Genomic DNA, 24347 nt, shown 5'->3' with positions numbered 1-24347 from the left:
AAATCTACCCTCTCCACGAATTATTTCTTAATTAACCAGGTTAGCGATTTAGGCTCCTGGGAGCCTCTTGTTTTAATTTTAGTAAAGATTTCGTGGGTCTAGCCCATTCATATTTCGTTTTTTTTTTTTTTTTTTTTTTTTTTTTATTTTTTATTTTTTTTTTTTTTATTTTTATACTGATATGTGGGATTATCCAAATTTAAAAGAAAATTCGAGCGTCAATATTACTATAATTTACAAGAAAGGGCAACATGCTTTAGGCTACTACCATGGGGATGATGATAAGTTGCTAAAAACGGAAAGATCTGTGTCATGTCTCGGTCATTATATGGTCCAGGTAAACTTTTAAATGATGGACATCATGTCACGGTCCATTTATATGGTCCAGGTAAACTTTTACCTAATAACCCAGCGGTCTTCCAGTATAACAACATTATCTTGTATACATGTCATGCTATGGTGACCGTTTAGTTTGTCTTTCTGTTACAAGCTTTCAATGCAAGCTGATAAATCATCTTTGAAAGGTATAAAGGACCTAAAGTTAAGATATCCATGGATAAAAGTTGATGATATAACATGTACTTCGTATAGTGGATATACATATATATATATTTTGTAAATACACACACGATGACATTCGAGGAATTTTGTGGAAATTCTACATTCTGGGTATGTTATTGGTAGTATTAAATTTACCTTTATCTTTGTGTAGACCAAGCCGTGAATGATTAAGTGAAGGTGAAGGCTTCTAATATATGAAACGTAATATTTTGAGCACATTGTTGACAATTAAAGCCTTTCGTATTTGTTTTTAACGTAATATTGATTTTGGGGTTTTGATTTACCTTATGTCGCCGGTTTATGCCTAGAACTTCCCTACAAATATAATAATATATAATATAAAAAGTTTCTAGTTTTGATCAAGGAAATTATTTTCTTCAGCTAAAATGTGTTCCATTTGATTACAATTACAGTGTACGATAATACTCTGTTGAAATACTTTTGAATGTGATAGCGAACTAACTTTCAGTCAGGTTAAAAAAAAATTGGGGAAAAGGTAAAACAGAAAAAATAATTGTTAATGTGAGTGAAGTCGGATACTGTTTAACTATCAAGTACTGATTGACATTCAGTATATACATATTAAGAAAAACAGTTTTAAATGCAAATGTATAATTATACATGAAGTTTAAATTTACATTATATAATCTTTAAAATTTTGTTCATACTACAATTTTCACAAGAATCACCCCCAACCCCAGTACTAAGTACTAACAGCACTTTGATTATACACATGTTATTACATCAAACAAATACTAGTCAAAGAGTCTACTATCATTTGTATGAAGAAATTCCTCTTTTGTCTACCCCGGACTTGACTTTTTATGAGCAACTCGGCGGGTGTTTCTAGAAAAGCAGAGGACGCTTACCCGACCGGTGCACCTGGTCCATGCTAATGGAGTCCGAGTTGCTCATTTGCTTTTGTTACTTTGTATGTATGATTTTAGTTACTCTATGTTCTTTGTTGTGTATGTCTGTTTTCCATATCTGGCCGTTGTCCCTGGATTGCATTCTTTTGATTACCGCTATAACCTTGGTTCTCTTGATTACTCTTTAAGCACTTACTTAGCTTATGTCCTCACAAACCTCATACTAAACAAGTGACTACCCTTTCCTTGTAAAACAAGTATCTGACACTTTTTTTTTAAGTAATAACCGGGCATTCTTTATAAAACCTTCCGAGTTTAATTCCGTATAGGTACCTATTCTGATTTTTTTTTCTGGGTTTGTGATCGTGGTAGCCCTGAATGTCAGCACCAGAAGATACGTAAATTATCGCCTATTTAGGTCGCAATCATGAACATAACAGTCCATCTCCATCATATATGGAAACATTTATTATTGGATATGTCATGTCATGCCTAACTCGGCTGAAGCTGAAGAAGCTCATCCTACCGGTACATGTCCATAACACAAGTTTCTTTAATTTGATTCTTGTTTAGAGAGTCCATGTATCTATATTTGTAAGGAATGTGGTGATTATATTATGTGTAATAGATAGAACTTCTTTAGACCAGCATTTTGAGCCCTCGTTTACTGAAATCGAACAAGGGGTTGCAACGTTATGACATTTTTAAAGTCCCAAAATCATCCCCCCTTTTTCCACTCGCAATGAAATCAGAAAATGACTTTAAGCCATTTTTTGAAGGCAAATACTGAAGCCATTATTGAAATGACATCATTCAACATTTATTTTCTCAAAGAATGGAGTATTTTTATTGAAATTACTAGTATTATGATCCAGCCTTTTCCTCTTTTAGGAATAGAACCAAGCCAAGTACTACGGCAAGTCTGCTTTGACGGGGTCAAAACAGCCTCCATGACCATTTTTCCCCTGCCAAAAAATAAAAATGCTTACTACAAACTTGTTTCTTGGCTTAATTCATAAGAGAACTACAAGAATTCTTCAAGATAGAAGTGTTAATAATCAATCCAAACATAAAATTTAAGATTGATCAACGACTTTATATCCCACTTCTACCATTTAAGCCTGTAATGGCAAAATGGCACTATAGGATCTGTAGTGCAGTGCAACCAATTCAGTATAAGACTAATAACCCATATCACTTAATGTATCATATCTTTAAAAGTAGTAAAGATATGATCAAGAAAATTGGCATGCATTGTCGTTATAGAGTAAGCAAAATTTTTATTTTGGTTTTGAGTGTCGTCATGGAGAAATGGCAGCCATTTTGAATCAAGATGGCTGCCAAATTATGACAACAGTTGGTTTCTTTCACTTAGTCCAGATTTTTTAAGCTAGTCCTTTCATGTTTTTTATTTCCTGTATTATGACATTATTTACTTGTGTACTGTAGTATATTACATGAGAGACGAAAGGAAAGGCAGCCATTTTGAATAAAAATGGCCGCTGCTCTCATTGATATCCATTTCACAACCGAAAAGTTTATTTTCAGCAATAACTTTCTTAAAAATCAACCTATTTTTACAATCTTGGTATCATTTTCATGGTCTCATTCTTATCTTTCTTTCTAAAACTACATGTTTAACTTTAAATTGAATGTTGTAAAAGTACATGTACATGTATAGATTTGATAAACCAAGGATTTTTATAATAGACACTATAAAAATCCTAAGATAAGTGAGGAACTTTTAAATGGTGAGTTTCAAACTGGTTATTTTTTTTAATGTTTACTTCTTGTTTTATCCAATGCTTCAGATGCTTTCATGTAAAATTGACCAAGTTTTGTAAGGTTACTGACTGAATTGATTTAAAATAGTTGTTAAATCAAAATATCATGATTCTGCCATAATAGCTTTACACTATAATCATATATGTTATTTCGGTAAGCAACTGTATTTGTGCACTGTAAGGTTCTCTTTTGTGTGTATGTGAAGTTTTTACATCTTCAGGCAGTAATAAGCAAAGTGAAATGTTGATTTTACTTCATTTATAGTTTTTCTTGATCAAGACAATACAAATGTATTTAAATATAACTGCCATCATGATCATACAGTGAGTCAAGACAAACCAAATCTAATGAAAAAGAAATATACAAATCTATTTAAATATCAGTTAGTAAGAATATTTGTCATAATTGCAAGAAATAATTACAAGAAAAATCAGTGTACACATGTAAGAATGTAAATACAACATGACAAGATAAAAAATTGAGTCAATGCAGTACTTTTGCAGTGAAACTGACCGTATGTTTTTTTTAAATGGTGTGATATTTTAACAGAAAAGATATTTAATTTTCAAAATATTAATCTGATAAAACCACTAGAACAGTTATGTCAAGACATAAAAAATATCTAATTTTTTTAGGTGCCTTAATTAAGAATAATAGATGCATTTTATGATAGCAGATATGATGCATGAGGTCAATTTCCCAACAACATAACTTAAGATTTTCCAAAAAAACAGCAATTACATCTATATGGAAAGTCCAAGGATTCTCTACAAGAAAAGATCATTAATCTAGTATGTGTACTAGATGCTATAAATAGATAAAAATTGGTAAAGTCATTGTACTACTGAAAGTATAACAGATATTAATTGTCTTGAATAAGTATACATGTCATACACAAAGACCTAGGAAAAATATTCATCATAATACTTTTTATATTCAGAACAAATAGATTCAAATTGTGTTAAAAACCAGGTTCTACGACTGGTGTCCTTGGGGTTGATCTCAAAATCTGAATAAAAGATAAAAAAATTTTCAACAACACTAATGTCATCTTTGTTGGGCCATTTGAAGACATTTTTCTTAAGGTTAGACATTGACCAGCAACATCAACCTGAAACTAAAACATTACAAAACTGTGAAATTAGTATTAGTGTTACAATATATACCATTCAGCATGTAATTATACCCTAACTCTTGGCAATATTTATTTGTGTATCCTCATCTACATGAAATATGCATTTCCTCCATAACGTGCTTTCACTTCAAGTCAGCCAGCGACAATGTTACAAAAATGAATCTGATGTCCAGCAGCAGGTAGCAATCCACATTTGGAGATCCAAAATTGTCTTGCGAACTCATTAGCATCATAAAGGAATTAAGAATTGACATCAGTTAACTGAAAGAAACAAAAAGGGACCACAAAGAACCAGGCTCAACAAGCAAAAAGATTCAATTAGTAGTAAAAAATGTTGTCAAAAATACAATTCTACTTAAACTTTAATGAATTATTATTAAAAAGCTAATTTAAAAATTAAAATTTACAAACTGCTTTCAAATTCAATATTGCTCAATAATTCTAAAATAACTCTATCCCCCTTGGTGATCCCATTTGCCAACAAGTACTCATTAGTAATATTGTCCAATTGAGGACTTGTTGATACATCCTTTAGCAATTCTCCAAGTGTAATGCATGTAGTTCTTGACTCAACAGTGGCTAATAAAACAATTACAGATCAATGACGGTTTGTTTATAACAATTAGTATAACTCACAATATTCATTAACCATAGCCAGCAAATTAAATTATATAATAATATATCAAAACACCATATACTGTTCAGAATATAGTAGTTGAAAAAATTAAATACATGTACATGCACTAAAATGTACAAGTAACAACTAAGGACGGAATTACTTTCCCTATCAAAATGCTAAACACTTACTTAATACTGCTTGAAAACTTTAAGAGCATTGATAATGTTGGAAAAAAGTAAACAAACACCCCCCTTTTCCTAAATGTCGTATTCGGTAGTAAATCAATCATATTCGTGGCAGAAGAGAAAAACAGAGATTTTAAATCCCATTATTCTTTAAATAATAAATTATGATTGACATAAATCCTATGTAGAAACTCCAAATTTACTTACAAGCACAGTCACTGTAAAATAAAATATGGTTATGTGGTTTTGAAAGGTCAAGGACTTCTATAAAGGATGTTACATATAAATTTGGAATTTTATTGGATATTTTTTTTCCAGAATTAGCTACACAGTGCGATTCCGTTAGGTCAGGATAAGCCATGACGGTAAAAGTGTCTCGAACTTTCTATAGCCGCCTATTCCAACGCTTAAAATGAATATGTTCCTGATTACAAATCGAGAGCAAAGACAATTAAATTTAAAGAAAAAAACTTGAAGAATTCGAATGTGCATGTCGTTAAGCCGTACTCCCTATATTTACCTTATTTTTTTCTCTTCGAAGTATTGAAAACAAAATTTCAAGGTCGATTTGGGAAGTGTATCGGAATCGACTTCCATTCTAAAGATTTAAATCCTAAGCTCTCATTGGGTGTTATTTTTATTTCAATATGACGTCAGGAACATATTTATTTTTAAGTTTGAAAAACGTATACTCCGCTGAAAAAAACGTACCGCGCGACGTTAAATCCGTATTGGTACCATTACAAAAATGACGATAATTTATTCCCGTTCCGAGAAATATAAACAACAAGACTTATATTCACTACAAAAAGTATTTTATTAATTATTTATTTATTAAAAAAAGTCATAGCTAATGTAACCTCCGAAATAGAAGGATTTTGGTAACGTAAATACTAAGTCAAATTCTTTACCAGAAAACGAAATGGCGGCCATATATGGTCGCATTGGCATCTCTACTTCAAGTCTTGTTTTCTATGTTTTCTTTCACCTTCTTTGTTCTCTTTACTCGTGGTACTTAAACAGTGTGTAATGTTAGAACTAAATCTTTTGGCTTTACTTGAGAAGGTTTAAATGGGGAAGAACAAAAACTTGCCAGGTTGGAATTTTCTTTAGCGACGGAATTATTAAAGAAATTGGATTTATGTTGACCTTTCTTGCATATATAATAAAATAACTAGTCCTACATCTTTCTTTTACACTTATTGCAAGTCAGATGTGTTCTAACTTAAATACTTGTTAGAATATTTGGATAGATGAGTTCAAAACAAAAAGATCTGGTTAAACGGTATTTAAATACATTACGCATAGTAATCCAACTATATTACCCTATTAGAAAGATCACTTCTGATTTTCTTTTTTCTTTATTTTGTCTAAAACTTATTTGAATCAACTATTTAATGTCGTAACCAAATGCATGCACAAAATACAGGAAAGTGGACGGTATGGCAATGCTTTTTATTTCACCATTGAATCAACATTTTCTTCAGAATAACGAAGTCTTTACCAGAGACCAGCCTAAGTTTACTGAATGTTTTGTGTCCGTCATACCTGCTATAGGACCAGTGGTTTGGGTCGTACTCACGTTTCTCTGTTATATTGGTGGAATATGCTCTGCAAAATCGTCATCCCCTATTCAACTGCACACTCTCAGTTTGTTCAAAACTGTAAGTATTTAAGCTATTGTTAAAACTAAATATTGGAACATTTCTAAGAGTCAAATAACGTGCTTTAGTTAGTATGAATCCTGCTCGATCTCTGAGTGCCCCACTCAAAATAAAATATGAAAAAAGCTACTAATCGTTATTGAAAGGTCTTTAAATTATCACTGATGTTCTTTTTTCACTATTTTCTGGTATGTTTTTCTCTTAAAAGCTGACATTCAGTAGTAAAATACTATATTAGTATAAAACCCACTTACTTATTTTTCTGCATTAATTGTTTAACAAAAGTTTGAAAGTATATTCGAATGGTTTGATTTTATTCAGGCGCTTTGTATTGTACTCGCACTGCTATCTGGTTTTACAACGTACACCAATCATCATTACGGTTACAATTGCCATGATAATCTGAAGATGCCATCATCATATGTTCTTAGTACCTCATTATTGATACTACTATATGTAAGTACGTTATAAATTATTTGTCATTTAGATTGAAACGTTTGTTAACATCTGAAGTCATTGGTCAAATATCAAAAAAGAAAACTTACAGTCTTATAGAATCAACAACTTATAAAGCATAAACAGCAGCATGTCGGGAACATAAATTGGAAGGATTCGACGGGAAAACCCTCCTTTGGTGTACTATGGTGGTAAAAACCGGTGTTAATCCACCAAGATTAACTAATTCGTCTAATATATGGAAATTGACACGCCATATTGTTGCGTAAAACAGGCGATACTAAATATACACAGGAAAAATTCCACCATAAGTTTTCACATGTTTTAAACCATATGGAAACATATGTTGAGGACCAATATGGAAATTTATGTTTTTGTGCCTATAAAATCAAAACAAAAAAATGTTTGAACTATATGAAAATCGTGTCTTTTTCATACATTAAATCCTATGGAAGACATATAATTACCATTTTATTTTTATCTACCTTTTTATGAAGTATTTGTCCTGAATATATGTTCTCCATATGTTTTTCATGTTGGTCCTTAATATATGAAAAACATATGTTGCAATTGTTCCTGCATATATATTTACAATTTCTCTCTTCAATATTTGAGGCAAAACTAATCACACAATGAGGAAAACATTAAATAAACAGTTTTAAGTAGTTTTCTTGTTACTTATCCCAGAAAACTTCTTTATAATAGAGATCTTCTTACAAGTGTTGGTTCTAAACAGTAAATAAGTTAAAGAAAAGAAACTGAACGAGAAAGACCAGCTAACCAGCTAATGAAAAAAAAATGTATTAAAAATGGTGATTTTCTGCCAGATTTATGTTGCCATAGTATCTCAGATCAACAGAAGGAAAGGAGTTGTTACGTCCTGGAATTTGTGGTTTTTCTGGCTCTTTGTTGTGATTTGTGGAATTGTGCCTCTCCAAGACAACATCATGTACCAAGTAAGTACAGAAGTTTTGGAACAAAATGTGAATTTTTTTTAAGTTTTCAATAAATTTAAATTGGTATCCGAATGTTTTATCATGAATGACTGTTACGGCTAATAATCTGCATGAGGAAGATGGATTCGGAAGCGCTTATTAAATGCTTTATAAGTCTATATTAAGAAATTTCAATGCCTATCTTTAGGTTACATCCATCCATATATCATGCACTATAAGGGCAATTTCTTCTTAAACTGAATACATATGCTTTATTAAAATTTTGAACCTGGCATTTCAGACCTTTTCTATAGCTATTGTCAAATTCCAGAATTTGATAAAACGCATAGATATTTAGCTTTATGTACGCTGTCATAGTTTTTCTTTCTTCAGTTTTATGTATGCTCTCTTGTTTTTCCTGTCTTAAGTTTTATGTACACTGTCTTGGTTTTCCTATCTTCCGTTTTATGTGTGCTCTCTTTGTTTTTCCTGTCTTCAGTTTTATGTACGCTGTCTTGGTTTTTCTATCTTCCATTTTATGTGTGCTGTCTTTGTTTTTCCTGTCTTCAGTTTTATGTACGCTGTCTTGGTTTTCCTTTCCCCAGTTTTATGTGTACTCTCTTGTTTTTTCTATCTTCAGTTTTATGCGTGCTCTCTTGTTTTTCCTATCACCCGTTTTATGTGTGCTCTCTTGTTTTTCCTATCATCCGTTTTATGTGTGCTATCTTGTTTTTCCTATCTGCTGTTTTCATACGTAATTGGTCTTTTTTATTCTGTTCGCAACATAGTACGTAGATCGTGTTTCCTGTTTTCACGTTTTGGTTATGTAATTTATTTGATGTTGATGAATTTAAGTTGCATGTCCTTTTGTTTTAATGATTTTGTTTTTGTCAATATATAGGAGCGCAAGGAGATTCGCTGTAATACGGTATTTTTTTTTGCAATGAGAAATAAACCAAAGCAATATTTCTGAACGTGCAGTTTTAGCATAGGATTTCGTTTAGAGTAATTTGACGGTTATACTGCTATTGCAGTGATACTTTCCAAGACCAAAGTAAAACCCACCAAATGGCCCCAAACGACCCCTTGTGATTTTATCAAGGGTTACAGTTTGTAAGCATCGTTTTTGATTACATTTTAGCCAACATGTTTAGGAAGTATTTTACAGTACATCAGCTTTGGGTTATCCTGTATACAAGTGATACTGTACAGTTTATCAGAGAGTCCTAGCCATGATGGATATCAGAGGATGGGGAAGGTTGGTAAAATATGGTCAGCTAGTGCATTAACGAAAAAAATAAGTTTATGAGCCAAGAAGCAGTCCTATATAAAGCTATTTATTCTAATGATAGCCTTCACCCTTTCTATCTTGACATATAATCGTATAGAAAATTCACGCTCAACCTCCGAGATGCTTTGGAATATTATTAAATCATACTAAAGGTGCTAATTATATGTCAATTTATGCAAACGTACGTGCCAATATATAATCATAGCACTAAAGGTTCATTTAAAGGTATATAACATGACAGTCTTTACGCTAACAAATCTTGAACTAATTGATATATATACTAAAGCAGGATGCGTATGTAAATAAAGAGCTTATACGTAATCAATATGAAGGTCAACGAAACCATGTTGAAATTTTAATTTTGATACTGCATTAACTGGATATAAACGTACCCAGACCAAAATAAAGAAAACACAACACAATACTAAAGAATTCTTAAGAGTAAACAAGTCAAATCTGTGCAATGTCATTTGATACATATCGAGAGTTAAGTATCATATTTTCGACTTTTGTTTTGGATATTTAGAATGAGCAACGTATGAAATAAAAAATCAAATGTGCAATTATTCATGAGATCCAAGAAATCCAAAATAAGCAAAACAAAAACCGTCATATGTGACAGGCACCATTTAAACAAATATTGAAATATTAGAAAATTGATTTTTGTCCTGCATTAAACTCAATTGGATGTCTAGACCAACATTATCGTTTATTGCAGCCTCCATGCCCAAGGCCACATGCATCTTTGTTATCTAGACTATTTTTCTGGTGGTTTAACCCGTGAGTATGATCAATTTGATTATAACATCGTGTTTTGGAAACATAAGAAACTACCGACAATAGTTAATGGATTTGTTTGATTTGCTTAAATTTCGTGGAAAGTCATTATAAGTCGCGATTATGCATTTTGACCCGGTTTCTATTGCACATTTGCACAAAATAGTCAAAACGATCAATCAAAAAAAATTGACAAGACATGAAAATGGGTGAAAAATAAAGCCTTAGAATCGGTAGATAAATCCACATATTAATTTTGATCTCGCCGAGGACAAACAAAGTAGGTAGGCGAATATTATACTTGGCGAAGAGATGATGATAGTGTCTTATGCACATCAATGAGTCCAGATTATCCAATAACGCATAGGAATATTTTTGGAGTTAACAAACACATCATACGAAATTTAAAAAGCAGTGCATCGTACATATAGGTTAAGTCACATTGACTGCTGTTCCTATCGAAAAAAACCCATTCCATTTAGATTAAACACTTACACATAAGCAATTCTAATAATATATCTCTTTTTTTTTCCGTAGAGTTGTTAAAAATTGCTACAAGAAAACAATAACAAAGGATGATCTTTGGGATCAGCATCCGCAATTACAAGCTAAATATGTTATAAATGAACTGCAGTCATCATGGACTGAAGAAGAAGACAAAGCTCGAAGAAAAAGGTAAAAGTAATATTGCCAGCCTGTTCTTTATATACCATTAAACTACCACCATGCGCATAAACACGATTTTCTGTGATTAATTCAATCAATATTATACAATGACGACTCCATTTTATAGCCTGTTATTTTTTATTTCAACCCATTTAATGTAGGTTACTCAAGAATAACATACCACTCAACAACACAAATGGAACGATTCCAAGGTCAAATAACGACGAAGAGACGCCTTTACTACAGCATGAAATAGTGCGGGATGAAGTGGACAACATTGATTTACACCCGTCCCTATACAAATGTTGTTTTAAGCTCTATGCATTCACATGGTTTAAAGCAGCATTTATGAAACTTGCTTGTGACGTTTCAACACTAATCCAACCGTTAATATTAAGGTATTGCTATGCTATTTTTAAGACATGTTTGTTCAGATCGTTTGAATACAACTCATTTTGTTCAAAGGACGGTATATTAATTATTACATCTAAAAATTTATAGAATTATAATTACGTAAGTTACAGACTAAGGCAAAAATCCAATAATATTCTTAGGTGACCTAATTAATATTTTTTCTATTTATGGAGGTTAATTGTGGCTGAAACAGAGAAAGCAAGCAGTGACCGTGTGATATGGTATGGCGTTGTACTGGCATTTGTGATTTTCTTAGCTGGACAACTGAATGCTACATGTTATGTACACTCATCTCAACTCATGGTATTTTTAGGCCTCAAAATTAAAACTGCATTGATCGGCGTCATCTATCGAAAGGTAAACAACTTCTTTCGTTTTAACAATTGAGTAGTTTGTCTAAAAGGGAAAAAAGGAAATCCCCGTATTATTATGATTTTTTAAAAAGATTTATCGTAACTATTTTATAATGTTGAATTTCATAAAGAGTGCTTTGTATAAAACTCAAAACGTATTTTATCTGATTTCTGATTTAATTCCATGATTTTCTCAGTAGTTGTACACTTATTTTTAACTTATCCGTTTTTAGTTTTAACAAACATTGCATTCTGCCTGGATAGCTCCCTGTGCCTTTATCGCCTTCATCTAATCACAAAATTTCGCTATGAGCAACAAGCCTTTTTTTGTTTTAATTTCAGACATTGAAAGCTAGTCACAGTGTTAAGAAGGAGTATACAGTTGGAGAAGTTGTAAATTTAGTTTCTGTAGACTGTCAACGAATACAAGATGCATTTACATTTTCACATGAAATGTTATCCTTCTTCTTTATCATCACAGCTGCACTATATGAACTGTGGGATGTGATGGGCTTTGCTACTCTCGGTTGTCTTATTGTTATTGTTGTTCTAGGATTTTTGAATGTTCTCTTCGGGAAACTGCAGCAAAAGTATTTACAAGAGATATTATATTACAAAGGAAAGCGATGCAAGTTGCTGAATGAAATCATCTGTGGGATCAAGGTACTGATCCAAATTTTATGCCATCGCCTGAAGTAAACAATTACAAAAACTATTATTCATATTACTGTCAGCGGAAACAAAATATCTTTAATGCAAACAAAGCATATCTTTTCATTACAAAAACGCAGAGAGCAGTTGTATACAAAATCACAACAAAGAACCCAACAAAAACAAGGTTTTTATTTGCTCCATTCCATGATGTGGTCCATGGGAGGCTTAACAAAAATAAAGAAAACTTATTTTTTATCGTTAAGTTAGTTGAATTGTAGAAATTCCTTCAACTAGAAGATATCTACATTCTATTTTACAGGTTATCAAAATGTATGCATGGGAACCATACTTTGCTAAGAAGATAAAAAGTATTAGGGAACAAGAAATGATTATTCTCAAGAAAATTGCACGTGTAACAGCATATTCCATTGTGTGTGCTACTCATAGTCCATTTATGGTTGGTGCATTGTACATTAATAGTCTAGGTACCAGTTAGAGTAGGCTATATAAACTCATTAAGCGTTTATTGAAGACAACTGTATAAGATGTGCTTAGGTAATTTACAAGGAATGTAAAATCAAGGGTAACCACCTTTGCAAGGTTAAAGAATATTTTTTGTAGTTAAAGAATGAATCAATTTTACAGAAGTTTATTACAGTTAACCGTTCTGCCTCGCATTTAAATCTTACTATCTCTTTCAAATTAATGTTTTATATTAAGTTTTATATCCGGAATACTTATGTTAATTGATTTATATATTCAGACTGCATATATAACAATTCTTTAATCTACGAACCGTTAGATCATATAAACGATGAACAAATGTTTAATTGTAGATGAATTTTGCCATTTTGTTAATATACGCACTGATGGCAACAACAACGCCTTTTGATGCTGGTACAGCATTTTTGGCACTTTCTGTTGTCAATATACTCAGGTTTCCATTGACTATGATTCCATTTGTACTTACTGGTCTTATTCAGGTAAGGTCACAGTCGTTTTATTTACGAAAGTTTCAACTTGTCTGGTTTAAATATATTTCTTTCTAAAAGCTTTTCGTATGTACGTTCTATTGAAGATGAGTTTTACTTCCAATCATTTTTTCCATGCAGAAAAATTCCGAATCTTTGGTATAACATCTATTTTTTAAATTCTTCCTGGCTCTACTCTATGGTTTGTTGCTCTACTCATTCATTACTTATTAACAATGTCTTTGAAAACGTTGAGAAGTAATGGTATATTTAAATTAGAATGGAAGGCAGATATAATGTCCCAATTACGAATAATATGTAAGCATAGCAGTAGCTGATGTAATCAAGTGTTCCCCGTCCATAAAATTTAGTGAGCGTTATAATTTCCTTTCAGTTCATATTCGGCATACTGTTAATGTATGTTATTTCGTAGCTTTTGTTTTTCGTGGTTTTTAAAATTTTGTTATTTCGTAGATTCTTTAAATTCGTGTTGTCTGCAGTCATTAGACCATTTTTACTTATACCTTATATTTTGTTGATAATAATATTTCGTGATAAAACCGAACAACCACCACCACGAAAATTGTACACGCAAAAAACAATAGGAATTCTAGTTATTATGACATTATGTAAAAAAATCATTGCTGTTTTTAGGCTTACGTGTCCATTGAACGCATCCAGAAGTTTCTTATGACAGATGATGTCAATCATAAGAACACACAGAGTGTGAGGCAAGCAGGTAAAAGTTAGTTGTTATGAAAGTACAATGATAAAGAACTTTGTTGATGGAGCCCGGATATCTTATTTAATACTAGCTTTATGTGTTTTTATTTTTTTTTTATGCCCGTTATTTAATGGCTGTGTTACAGTCCCTTGGGTTATGAACTGTTGATAGCACTTCTCTTTTCCCGGCTACAAAGAAAATTTAGTCTTATCACTTCTTTTAGACTATGCCATATCAATTGACAACGGTAGTTTTACCTGGGAGAAGAACACGAACAGACCAACTTTAGGTGGGTAGGTATGATAAAACTATAATTTTTACTTAAAGTACTGTTTATTCAGTATTTTTTAAGACTTGTTTGTTATCAAATGATGTTTTACCGATCACTCAAGTGACGCAGCAGCACAGTAGCGATTAACTGAACGTGTAACTGTCGTTTTAGAATTGTCAAAGAGTAATCAAGGGAACCAAGGTTATAGCGGTAATCAAAAGAATGTAATCAAGAGACGAAGACCAGACATGGGAAACATACACAACAAGGAACATAAAATAACTAAAATCATATATCCAAAGTAACAAAAGCAAATGAGCAACCCGGACTCCACTAAAAAAATGGGAGCATGGACCAGGTGCACCGGTAGGGTAAGCGTTCTCTGCTTTTCTAGAAACACCCGGCGAGTTGCTCATGAAAGTTCAAGTCCGGGGTAGTCGAAAGAGGAAAGGAAAACTATGACACGTTGAACAAATAAGTTTTCATAGCACAGATATTTACATTTTAACGATCCACGAGTTCATGATGACGACCATAAATCTTGTAGTGATGACTTCAATCTTGCAGCAACATAACCCTGTTTCAGAAGCCTATTTGTTAGAATTCTAGTGCGATATAAAAAGTCTGCGTTGTGTCGGCAAGCTCTATCATAACGTATGAGTTGTGATATGAACACGCCATACGCAGGTGCTGAAGGGATGTTTCCACAGATGAAAGGAAAGTTGATAATTCTGAATGAAAAGTCATCACGTTTGTCGTAAAGTTTTCCTTTACCGTCGATTTCTAAGTGTAGGTCAAGATATGAGGCTGACTTCGCAGTGTCTGTAGTATCCTTTATCTCAAGTTCTTTGGGGTAGATGCGATGTATCAAATCCCCGAAATTAGGATTGTTTAAAGATAATACGTCATCTATATAGCGGAAACTGAGATTAAAGGATCTAGCTAAACAATATTCTTTCTTTCGGATCAGATTAGCTATAAAGTTGTTTGTATTGATTCTTGTGGATTTTAGGAATCCAGTACATAGACGGTAAATCACAATAATTATCCCTGGAAGAGAGACCAAAAGATAATACCACAGATTAATGGTTTTCCACAATCTCTTCTTTGGGGAGTGTGGTAATAGTATAGGTCTTATCACTGCTATTATTTTCTACGTCTACCTTTGATAATAAACATTGGATGTAAAACGTTTTGCAGACAAAAACAATGTTGTTTTGGGCTTTGTCTGCTGGTACGACAACATATAATCATATATAGTAGACAGTATTTTTGCAACATCAGGTCTTTGAAAACTGATGTAGCATTGGCACTCATTGACCTACTTAAACATTTCATTCGTTTCAAAATTAAAAACCTCACGGAAGGACCATATTTGAATGGAGAGTTTTTGTAAGAACAGTCAGGTGGTTTAGTCTTGAAGTCTTCCATCTCGAGGTTCTGCAATAGCCTTTTATAATTGAAAATTTTGGATGCAATGAGTGAAGTATAGGAATATGAAGTAATTGGTAAAGATTTGTCTTTGAAATGTAGGGGGATTTTGTTGGTAACGTTTTTGTGATGGAGGATGTCAGCCAAATTAATTGCAAATACACCTTTGTTGACAAACGGTAGTGGAAGAAATGATCTTTTTTCTTCATCTTGACTTTTCACACAAACTGGTTTAAAGAATCTGTGGAAACCAATATCTAAAATGATGACAAGAAGTCTGTATAATGATGAGGTAGGGTCACAAACATGAGTGTCAATACTTGTTTTGTAAAGGGAGTGTAGTAGAGTGAGAGGTATAGAATAGAGTTTGGTTCTAATGTGATGATGTCCAAGAGGTTTTTGTATGAAAGGAAGGAGACCATCTATGGAGACATCATGTAACTTTGGTGACGTATAGTGGCGATGGCCATGACTCCTTTCCCGTCTAGGATTTTTGTCAAATAATTTCATCACATTTATGCTATTGTTATATTGGCTTGAAAGGTTTCCTATACTTTTGATGTTGTCTTTGCATCCGTAAGGGTATTGCAGTACCTAGTCTGCGTATCCAGTACTCCTCTCTTTCCGTACGATAGTTCTTACTTAGAACGGGGCTGTTCATAAAGGACATTGAATGATCTTGTTGATTAAAATGTTGATATACTGTCGGGAATTCGGTGGTATTTATTCCCGGACGATAACCACACATTCTTTTGTTTAATCGTTCTTGTGTTTCAAAGTGTTGAACTATGCCAATTGGTATCTTTTGTTTTGATATTTCAAAGAATATAGTATTTGTGAAGCATTTTGAAGCAAAGAAAGGAAATGAATAGATGGAGTAATATTTTGTCTTGAATTAGTAATCTATGCATTCAAAACTGTGTGTCAGGTTGGTTTTTGTTAGTTGCACATCAATAAATCATCGTTTTGTTTGTTTAAATTTGTAACTCCGTCTGATCTACCTTCAAATCGTTCATCATTCGTTTTTTTAGTTATTTGTACTAGCCTTCGTTTGTATGGTTGTATGGTTTACCATATTTGACTGTAAATGATTAAATTTTTATGTAAACATATTAAAGGTAATTCATTTTTTCAATATATATCATATTTTATCTACCCTATTTATGAAATCTTGCAGTATTCAAAAATTTTATAAATAAGTAAAACACTGAGGCTTCATTCCTTGCATTGCATATGGTTGACCCCCTCGGTGATGGATTTGGCTTCCTCTTTCGATGGTTTTGGTATTTAGTACTTCTTGTATACAACTAATATGTTGATTGTAATCTTCCTACCTAATTGATTTTAATGCTGCAAATTAGAGGTTACTCATTGAAACACGTGTACAACATATCGAAATTTGCAATTTATAAAACTGATATTTTTTAATCAATATAGGCTTAATGTTCACGTTGAAGAAGGAAAACTTATTGCAGTTGTTGGTCATGTAGGATCAGGAAAATCGTCTTTGATCGCCAGCATCCTTGGAGAAATGGAGAAACTTGAAGGAGATGTAAAAATACAAGTAAGTTAATTGCTTACTCCTGAAATTATTATTCCTTCTCTTTTATATATTCCCTCGAGAATCTGCATTGTGCTCAAATCAACATGCACTTATATGAATATTCTCACGTTTGCTCAATACATGTTATCAGTGGTGGTTTTAAGCTAACCAAGGGAACCAAGGTTATAGCGGTAATCAAAAGGTTGTAACGCAGGGACAAAGACCAGACATGGAAAACAGACATACAAAACAAAGAACATAAAGTAACTAAAATCATACATACAAAGTGACAGAATCAAATGAGCAACTCGGACTCCACTAAAAACCAGGTGCACCCGTAGGGTAAGTGTCCTCTGCTTTTCTAGGAACACCTGCTGGGTTGCTCATAAAAAGTCAAGTCCAGATAGACGAAAAAGGAAAGGAAAACTTTTATTCATGTGAATTTTAGGCAAAATATTGAAATGAAAACTTAGTATAATTGCAAAATTTTTACTGTAGTTTACACTTTGCAGGGATCTGTGGCCTATGTTTCACAGGAAGCCTGGATACAAAATATGACGGTCAAGGAGAACATACTGTTTGGTCATTCATATAATGACAGTAAATATCACAGAATTCTTGATAGCTGTTGTCTGCTGTCAGATCTTAAGATTTTGTCGGCTGGTGATATGACAGAAATAGGAGAAAGGGTATGATTATAGTACCATATTTTAGATAATCTTTTTATTTTTACATAATTGCTATTGCTTCGTTGCTTGCTGTCTTGGTAGTACAATGTAGTAAAACTCGAACCCCAATCAATTCAATCAGATTTATTTATTAATCAACTAAATAGAACACCATAATATAATATTGGATCGTGAAAACAGCTTATTCAAATAAACTTTTTTTACTTGGTCATGATTCGTTGTTAGAAATAATGATTTCATAGATGTATATTCATTTTTACTAGGATTGCTTAGTTTGTTGCCGTCTAACATACACTTCCCATGTTCTTTTTACCATTCATGTCGTCTTTATTTGTTTGCAGTGTTGGTATACATCGTTGGGTAATTGATGACAGTTATGTCTTGTTTTCTTTTAAATTATATTTTTATACTTTTTATATATCGTGTATCTCATACTCGATCAATTTGATCAGATTCAAAATGATAAAAAAAATCATCTAAAAATTTAGTTAACATACGTTGTGACATGATTTGTATTTCAGGGAATAAATGTGAGTGGTGGACAGAAACAGAGAATTAACCTTGCTCGTGCTGTATACAGTAACTGTGATGTCTACCTATTGGACGACCCGCTTAGTGCAGTGGATTCACATGTAGGGAAGGACTTGTTTAGGAAGGTTATAGGTCCCGAAGGATTGCTTAGACACAAAGTAAGTCATTGTAACCATCTCTATGATCGAAATATATTTGTCAAATAAAGATCCAACACAACCAGAAGTTCCATATTTATAATTCACTAGTACTTTCACGTCTTCATAAACGATCTTCAGGTGAAAAACTGCAATAGTGAGGTTACAGATATAGAACGACTTAGTAACTTTATAAATAATTCAACGTTATAGTGTTAAACGAAACTGAAAGTGTAAGCTAATACATATAATAAAAATTAAATTTAACGTCCGTTTAAGATAGGTTTAAATTTTTCAATAAACTTTCGTTCTTTCAACTCCCTTAAAGTGTCTCTCGGAGATTTCATTTTATAAAATGGAAAGATAAAAAATTTTCCACCGCCACAAGTTTCAATGTGTGCACTCAGCAGTATTGGTCTATATGCGGAATCTCTGACTTGTTGACAGTGTACCCTCATTCGTTCCGATAATGCATTTCCAGTCTGGCCGATATATATCAATAATATTAAATTGGCACTTTTGCAGTTCATGTTTGCATTCGCAAAAAAATTATGTTCCATCCCTAGAAGAAATTTCGGGACCGGAATATATGTATTTGCAGGTGCCGCAACGTTTATCTTCGCATGGTGACACTACGGGATATTCATCTCCTTATGGATCAAACCTCGCTTTTGTTAATAAAAGTTATAAATTCGATGGCTGTCGCTTACTTTGGATAAGAGTATTAGGAGTGATTAAATCTTTCAATTTTTCACTTTGTGTAAAAATTGGTAGGTTAAGTTTCGCTACATTGAAAATTTCGGATTTGCAGGGTTGTGCGTTACGACAAAAGGGATTATACAATCGTTATTTCCATATGTTGGTGTCCTGTTGTTTGTAGTCCGTAAAGATTCTATTGGTATTTGCTTCGCACGTTCGATTCCATTTTGTATAATATTTTGTGGATATTTCTGTTTTAGAAGAAATTGTGATAATTCTTCAAGTCTTTGATTTCTGATGTTTGAATCTTCAATTACAGTACATATTTTTAGTGCCAGGTAGTACGGGATATTCCGTTTCGTGTGAGATGGGTGGCATGATTTAAAATTTAGATATTGATGGGTGTCTGTATTCTTATAGTAAATATCTATGGTTAGTTTGCCATCCTTAAGTAGCACTGAGATATTCAAAAATGGTAATTTTGTATTACTGACTTCTTGAGTAAATTTAATGCATGGATGTAGGTTGTTAAGCATTTCCGTTAATTCGGTTAGTGTGTCATTGCCATGGGTCCAGATTATAAAACAATCGTCAAGAAATCTTTTCCATGATTTTTCAAAATCTCTTGTGAAATCTAGTCCATATTTTTGTTCTAAATAACCCATGACTAACGTGGCATAAGTGGGAGCAAACTTAGTGCCCATCGCTGTTCTTTTTATTTGTATATAATTTTTACCACCAAAGAAGAATGAATTGTTTTCTAAGATAACTGTCTGACTGATTCTAAAATAAAGTCATTATCGAATCTATCTGGAATAGCTCCTCTGTGTTTTTCAATCCAAAATTTTACGACTTCTATTCCGAGATCATGCGTAATGTTGGTATAAAGACTTATAACGTCGTAACTAACCAAGAGTGAATTTGGTTCTGTTCTATCGGGTATATGTGATAAAAAGTCAATATCATTCCGAATGAAGCTCGGAACATATGTACACAGTGGCTGAAGTAAAATATCGACCATGTTGCTAAGACGATGTGTAGGACATATTGGACCGGCTATAATTGGCCGAAGTTTTAAATCAGTGGTAGGGGTTACTTTAATATATTCTGTGTTTTGTAAATTCACTGCGTTTTGAATTTCCACGGATTTGTGAATTTTGGGAAGACCGTAGAAATTGCTGGTCTGATGCGAAAAATTTATTAATGCATCAGCTTCCTTTTCTGTTAATGAGTCTTCATGGCGTGACACAAGATTTTTAAGTCTCCTCATTATGCGGGTATCTATGTTTTCCGGAATTTCGGAATAAAACGAAATATCGGACAATTGCTCTTCCGCTAGAGCGCGGTAGTAATCCGAGTCCACAATGACAATGGCGCCGCCTTTATCCGCTTGTTTTATAATAATATATTTATCGTTTTGTAATCATTTCAGGGCTAATTTTTCCGGTTTCGATATGTTTTGTCGAACGTTTTGACTCGAAATGAGTGGAAATTTTACAATGCTATCAATGTATTGTTCTAACAATTATTTCGATTTCTTTTTGGAGTGAAGTTAGACTTATTCCTTATAAGAGAATAATCAGCTTCGCTCTCCTTGTCTGCAAAAAATTCCACTAACCTTAATTTTCTACGAAATATTTGTATGTCCTCCTCAAGTTCTTCAATATTTGGTGTAGGTGTAGGAGTAAATTTAAATCCCTTCAACAGTAGATTCAATTCATTGTTATCAAGATCTCTGTTAGATAAATTTATGATTTTGGGATCTATTTGTCTATCTCTTTCGGTTCTGTTTGCTCTGTTTCTTTGTCCCTTTCCAGGTTTTTTGGTCCACCTCTAAAAAATGAATGAATTTTTCATTTGTATTTTGTCCACTAGTTTCACGATAGTTATTGCGATTCCTATAGACTGCTCCTCTGAATCTATTTTCGGTTCTCTTCTTAGTTTGGAAGTTGTCCCCAGATTTTGCCTTATTCTGGTTACTTCGTTGCGGACGTGTTCTTTGGCTTGTGCCATTATTTTGACGCTTTCGTTTTGCACTTTGACTTCTTTGTCGTTGAATGCCATTTTTCACGGCATCTGAGTAGGATATTTTCTGACTTCTTGAGCGTGATCTGTTCTGCGTCATCGGATTCGATTGTTTGTTTTCATTAAAAATTTGATTTCCTCTCTTTTTTATATTCTTTTTACCATTAAAGGTATTTGGTTGGCGTTGTCTGCTTCTCGGGTGCGTAGGCACTTTGCGCTGAGTTTGTTGATTTTGCTTCCTTACTCTTTGTTTAGGTTCAGTCGGCTCCTCGCCATAATTTTGTACGTACTTGTTGAGAAATGTCGTTTTTGGTTTCCAAAACTTGTGCGATTTTTCTTCTTCCTTCGAAATATCCACTATCCATAATTCCCGCATTTTGTCTGCGGTATTGCCTTTTGAGACTTTGGATATTTCATCGATAATTTGCGCATCAATGTTATATATATATACTGGAAATAAATCTTTAGATGTTTATTAATGTTTTACAGACAAGAATTTTGGTTACTCATGGTGTTCATTGGTTGCCCAAGGTTGATGAAATTATAGTTCTTAACGAAGGGAAGATATCTGAACATGGCACGTTTGAAGAATTGATACGATATGATGGCAATTTTGCACAGTTCTTACGGCTGTACCTTTTACAAGATGATGAGATGGAACACACCGATCCAGAGAGTAAGATGTCTTGTTTGGTTTATGTTATTGTGTTATGTAGATGTTTATTACTAATATTACTAATGATTATTAGTAAATTTTTTTTTAACTTTGGGTGTGTATTGGTATGAAGTATGTGCTCACAATATGTAGTTTACAATATAAACGTTGTGTTAAAACACCAGAAAAATGACCAGACTTGTTCTTCTATATGATTTATGATAGAGAATTATATCTTGATATCAATGGTACGCAATTTGTACCATGTTACTTTTAGTAATATAGTACACCTTAATTCGATTTTTAATTTGTTATTCCTGACAAACTTAACATGAATCATGTCATTGAAACATTCCAGTTACCAAAATGAAGGATGACATGTGGGATCAGATTGACGAAGTAACATCAGGCAGTGTTACATCGGCTGACGACTTATATATCCACGGTGGTATGTCTAGAAGACAATCTCTGATGTAAGTTCAATTTTGATACTTTGAATAATAAACAAAATACACAGTTAAGAATAGGCAAGATACTAGAAATACAGTGTATTATACCCCTTATATTATATCGAAATGGTTTGAACTGATGAGGTTGTCCGTAATGATTTCTTGTCTTTGAAATCTCCTACATTGTTTATAGCTTAATAGCATTGTGACCTATGATTTTTCAATCCTTTATATTATCATTTCCTATACTCAATTGAAATCCTGACTCCACAGCATTATGTAGCATCGTTCCTCGAAAAAAGACGGAACATCTATATACAAATATGTTGTATTTGGCAAAGAGTCTTTTTATTTTAATAGAAAAAAAAATCAAATCATCTTCCATATAATTATACTCTGATCCCATAGAAGAACATCGTTTTGCCAGATTCTTTTATCTCATTTATGGATATATAGAACTCCAAAACCAAAGCCATGAGAATCCAACAAAACCAGATGGATCCAATATTGGTAAATAACCAACAGATAGAGAATGTAGATAAATTTACGTACCTTGGAAGTGTCATGAGTACAACTGGAGGCACTGACGAAGATGTACAAGCCAGAAAGATGAAAGCATTACAGGCTTTTTCCATTCTAAAGCCAGTATGGAAAAGTAGAACTCTGAGAACGACTACTAAGATCAAAATTTTCAACAGCAATGTTAAGTCTGTCCTGTTATATGGTTGCGAGACCTGGAGAGAAACAGAAAACACCATGAAATCTATACAAGTCTTTGTTAACAAGTGCCTAAGAAATATACTGAATATCAGATGGCCAGAAAAAATAACAAACAAGAAACTCTGGCAAAGAACAAAACAACAACCAATAGAAAACACCATTCGAACCCGAAAATGGAAATGGATTGGTCATACTTTAAGAAAGAACAATAAAAACACTACAAAGCAAGCTTTAGATTGGAATCCCCAAGGGCAAAGAAAAAGAGGAAGACCAAAGAACACCTGGAGGAGGGGTTTGAACTCTGAACTGAAGAGAGTAGGACTAACGTGGAAGAATTGTAACACCATCACCCAAAACCGAAGCGAATGGAGAGAAACTGTAGTCGCCCTATGTCCACCCATGGACGAAATGGAATAAATCATGGATATATAGACATATGAAGTCAGACTTATAACTTGACCTACACTTAGATATCGATCAAAAGGGAAAATTTATGACCAAATTATACGGCTAACGCGATGAATTGACAATTTTCCTTAAAATTGTGGTCGTACCCCTTCAGCACCTGCATATGGAATTTTCATATAAATTCATATGTTATGCCAGAGCTTGCCGAAACTATGCGGGTTTTTTGTACTGTGCTAGAATTCTTACAATTAGGCTTCTAGGATAGTATTATGTTGCTACAGGATTAAAATAGTTTTATGGTCGCCATCAAGAACTTGTGGATCTATATGGTATATCCATCTACACCATGAGCACTCGGTATTTCTAGAAAAGCTGAGGAGGTCACCCTACCGGTGCACCTGGTCCATGCTCCCAGGTTTTAGAGGAGTCCAGGTAGCTCATTTTTTATTTCTTTGTACGTGTTATTTGTTTGGTTATTTCATATTTTTTGTTGTTCGTGTCTTTTTTCATCGTCTATTCTTTATCCTTGGAATATATATATCTTTTCATTTTTCTTTCGAACATTGGTTGCCTTGATTACTCTTTGATGATATCACACCACAGTCAACGTTAATGTTCAATGTGTGTTTTACAAATGGTCTTTCGAAAATTTTGAATACAAAAATTATGATACAAAATTATTTAAGATGCCACAGATTTACTCTTTGCCCAATTTGTGTCTGTGTTTTCT

General features: G+C 33.1%; 1 protein-coding gene and 1 long non-coding RNA gene across 5 annotated transcripts in view; one reads left to right on the top strand and one right to left on the bottom strand.

The window, feature by feature from the left end:
- Positions 1-422: 422 nt before the first annotated feature.
- The window catches only part of LOC148611289 (ATP-binding cassette sub-family C member 1-like), a 32966-nt gene continuing 9041 nt past the window's right edge, over positions 423-24347 (top strand). Inside the window, exons 1-19 of one of the 4 annotated variants that reach the window (XM_088591687.1) lie at positions 423-524; positions 6642-6818; positions 7140-7274; positions 8102-8230; positions 9351-9467; positions 10219-10280; positions 10815-10952; positions 11105-11341; positions 11531-11714; positions 12053-12373; positions 12684-12821; positions 13201-13347; positions 13990-14074; positions 14283-14352; positions 17199-17325; positions 17817-17993; positions 18515-18682; positions 21875-22061; positions 22399-22513. In XM_088591687.1, coding sequence (XP_088447813.1) covers positions 7227-7274; positions 8102-8230; positions 9351-9467; positions 10219-10280; positions 10815-10952; positions 11105-11341; positions 11531-11714; positions 12053-12373; positions 12684-12821; positions 13201-13347; positions 13990-14074; positions 14283-14352; positions 17199-17325; positions 17817-17993; positions 18515-18682; positions 21875-22061; positions 22399-22513 — 2450 coding nt within the window. In that variant the 5' untranslated portion in view covers positions 423-524; positions 6642-6818; positions 7140-7226. Of the gene's footprint in view, positions 670-6641; positions 6819-7139; positions 7275-7979; positions 8231-9350; positions 9468-10218; positions 10281-10814; positions 10953-11104; positions 11342-11530; positions 11715-12052; positions 12374-12683; positions 12822-13200; positions 13348-13989; positions 14075-14282; positions 14353-17198; positions 17326-17816; positions 17994-18514; positions 18683-21874; positions 22062-22398; positions 22514-24347 lie in introns of those variants that run through there. The other 3 variants (XR_015924102.1, XM_088591686.1, XM_088591688.1) reach the window with 3 other exon arrangements.
- On the bottom strand, positions 3459-5765 carry LOC148611290 (uncharacterized). Its single transcript, XR_015924101.1, has 2 exons — positions 5675-5765; positions 3459-4929 (listed from the first exon to the last, which is right to left on the bottom strand). It is a non-coding gene; the product is annotated as an uncharacterized LOC148611290 (long non-coding RNA).

This window comes from Perna viridis, chromosome 7, assembly GCF_037379345.1.
Source record: "Perna viridis isolate PV_CMFRI_1.1 ecotype Kerala chromosome 7, ASM3737934v1, whole genome shotgun sequence".
Lineage (NCBI taxonomy): Eukaryota > Metazoa > Mollusca > Bivalvia > Mytilida > Mytilidae > Perna > Perna viridis.
The sequence above is the reverse complement of the archived record's forward strand: the minus strand, read 5'-3'. Positions and strand labels throughout refer to the sequence as shown.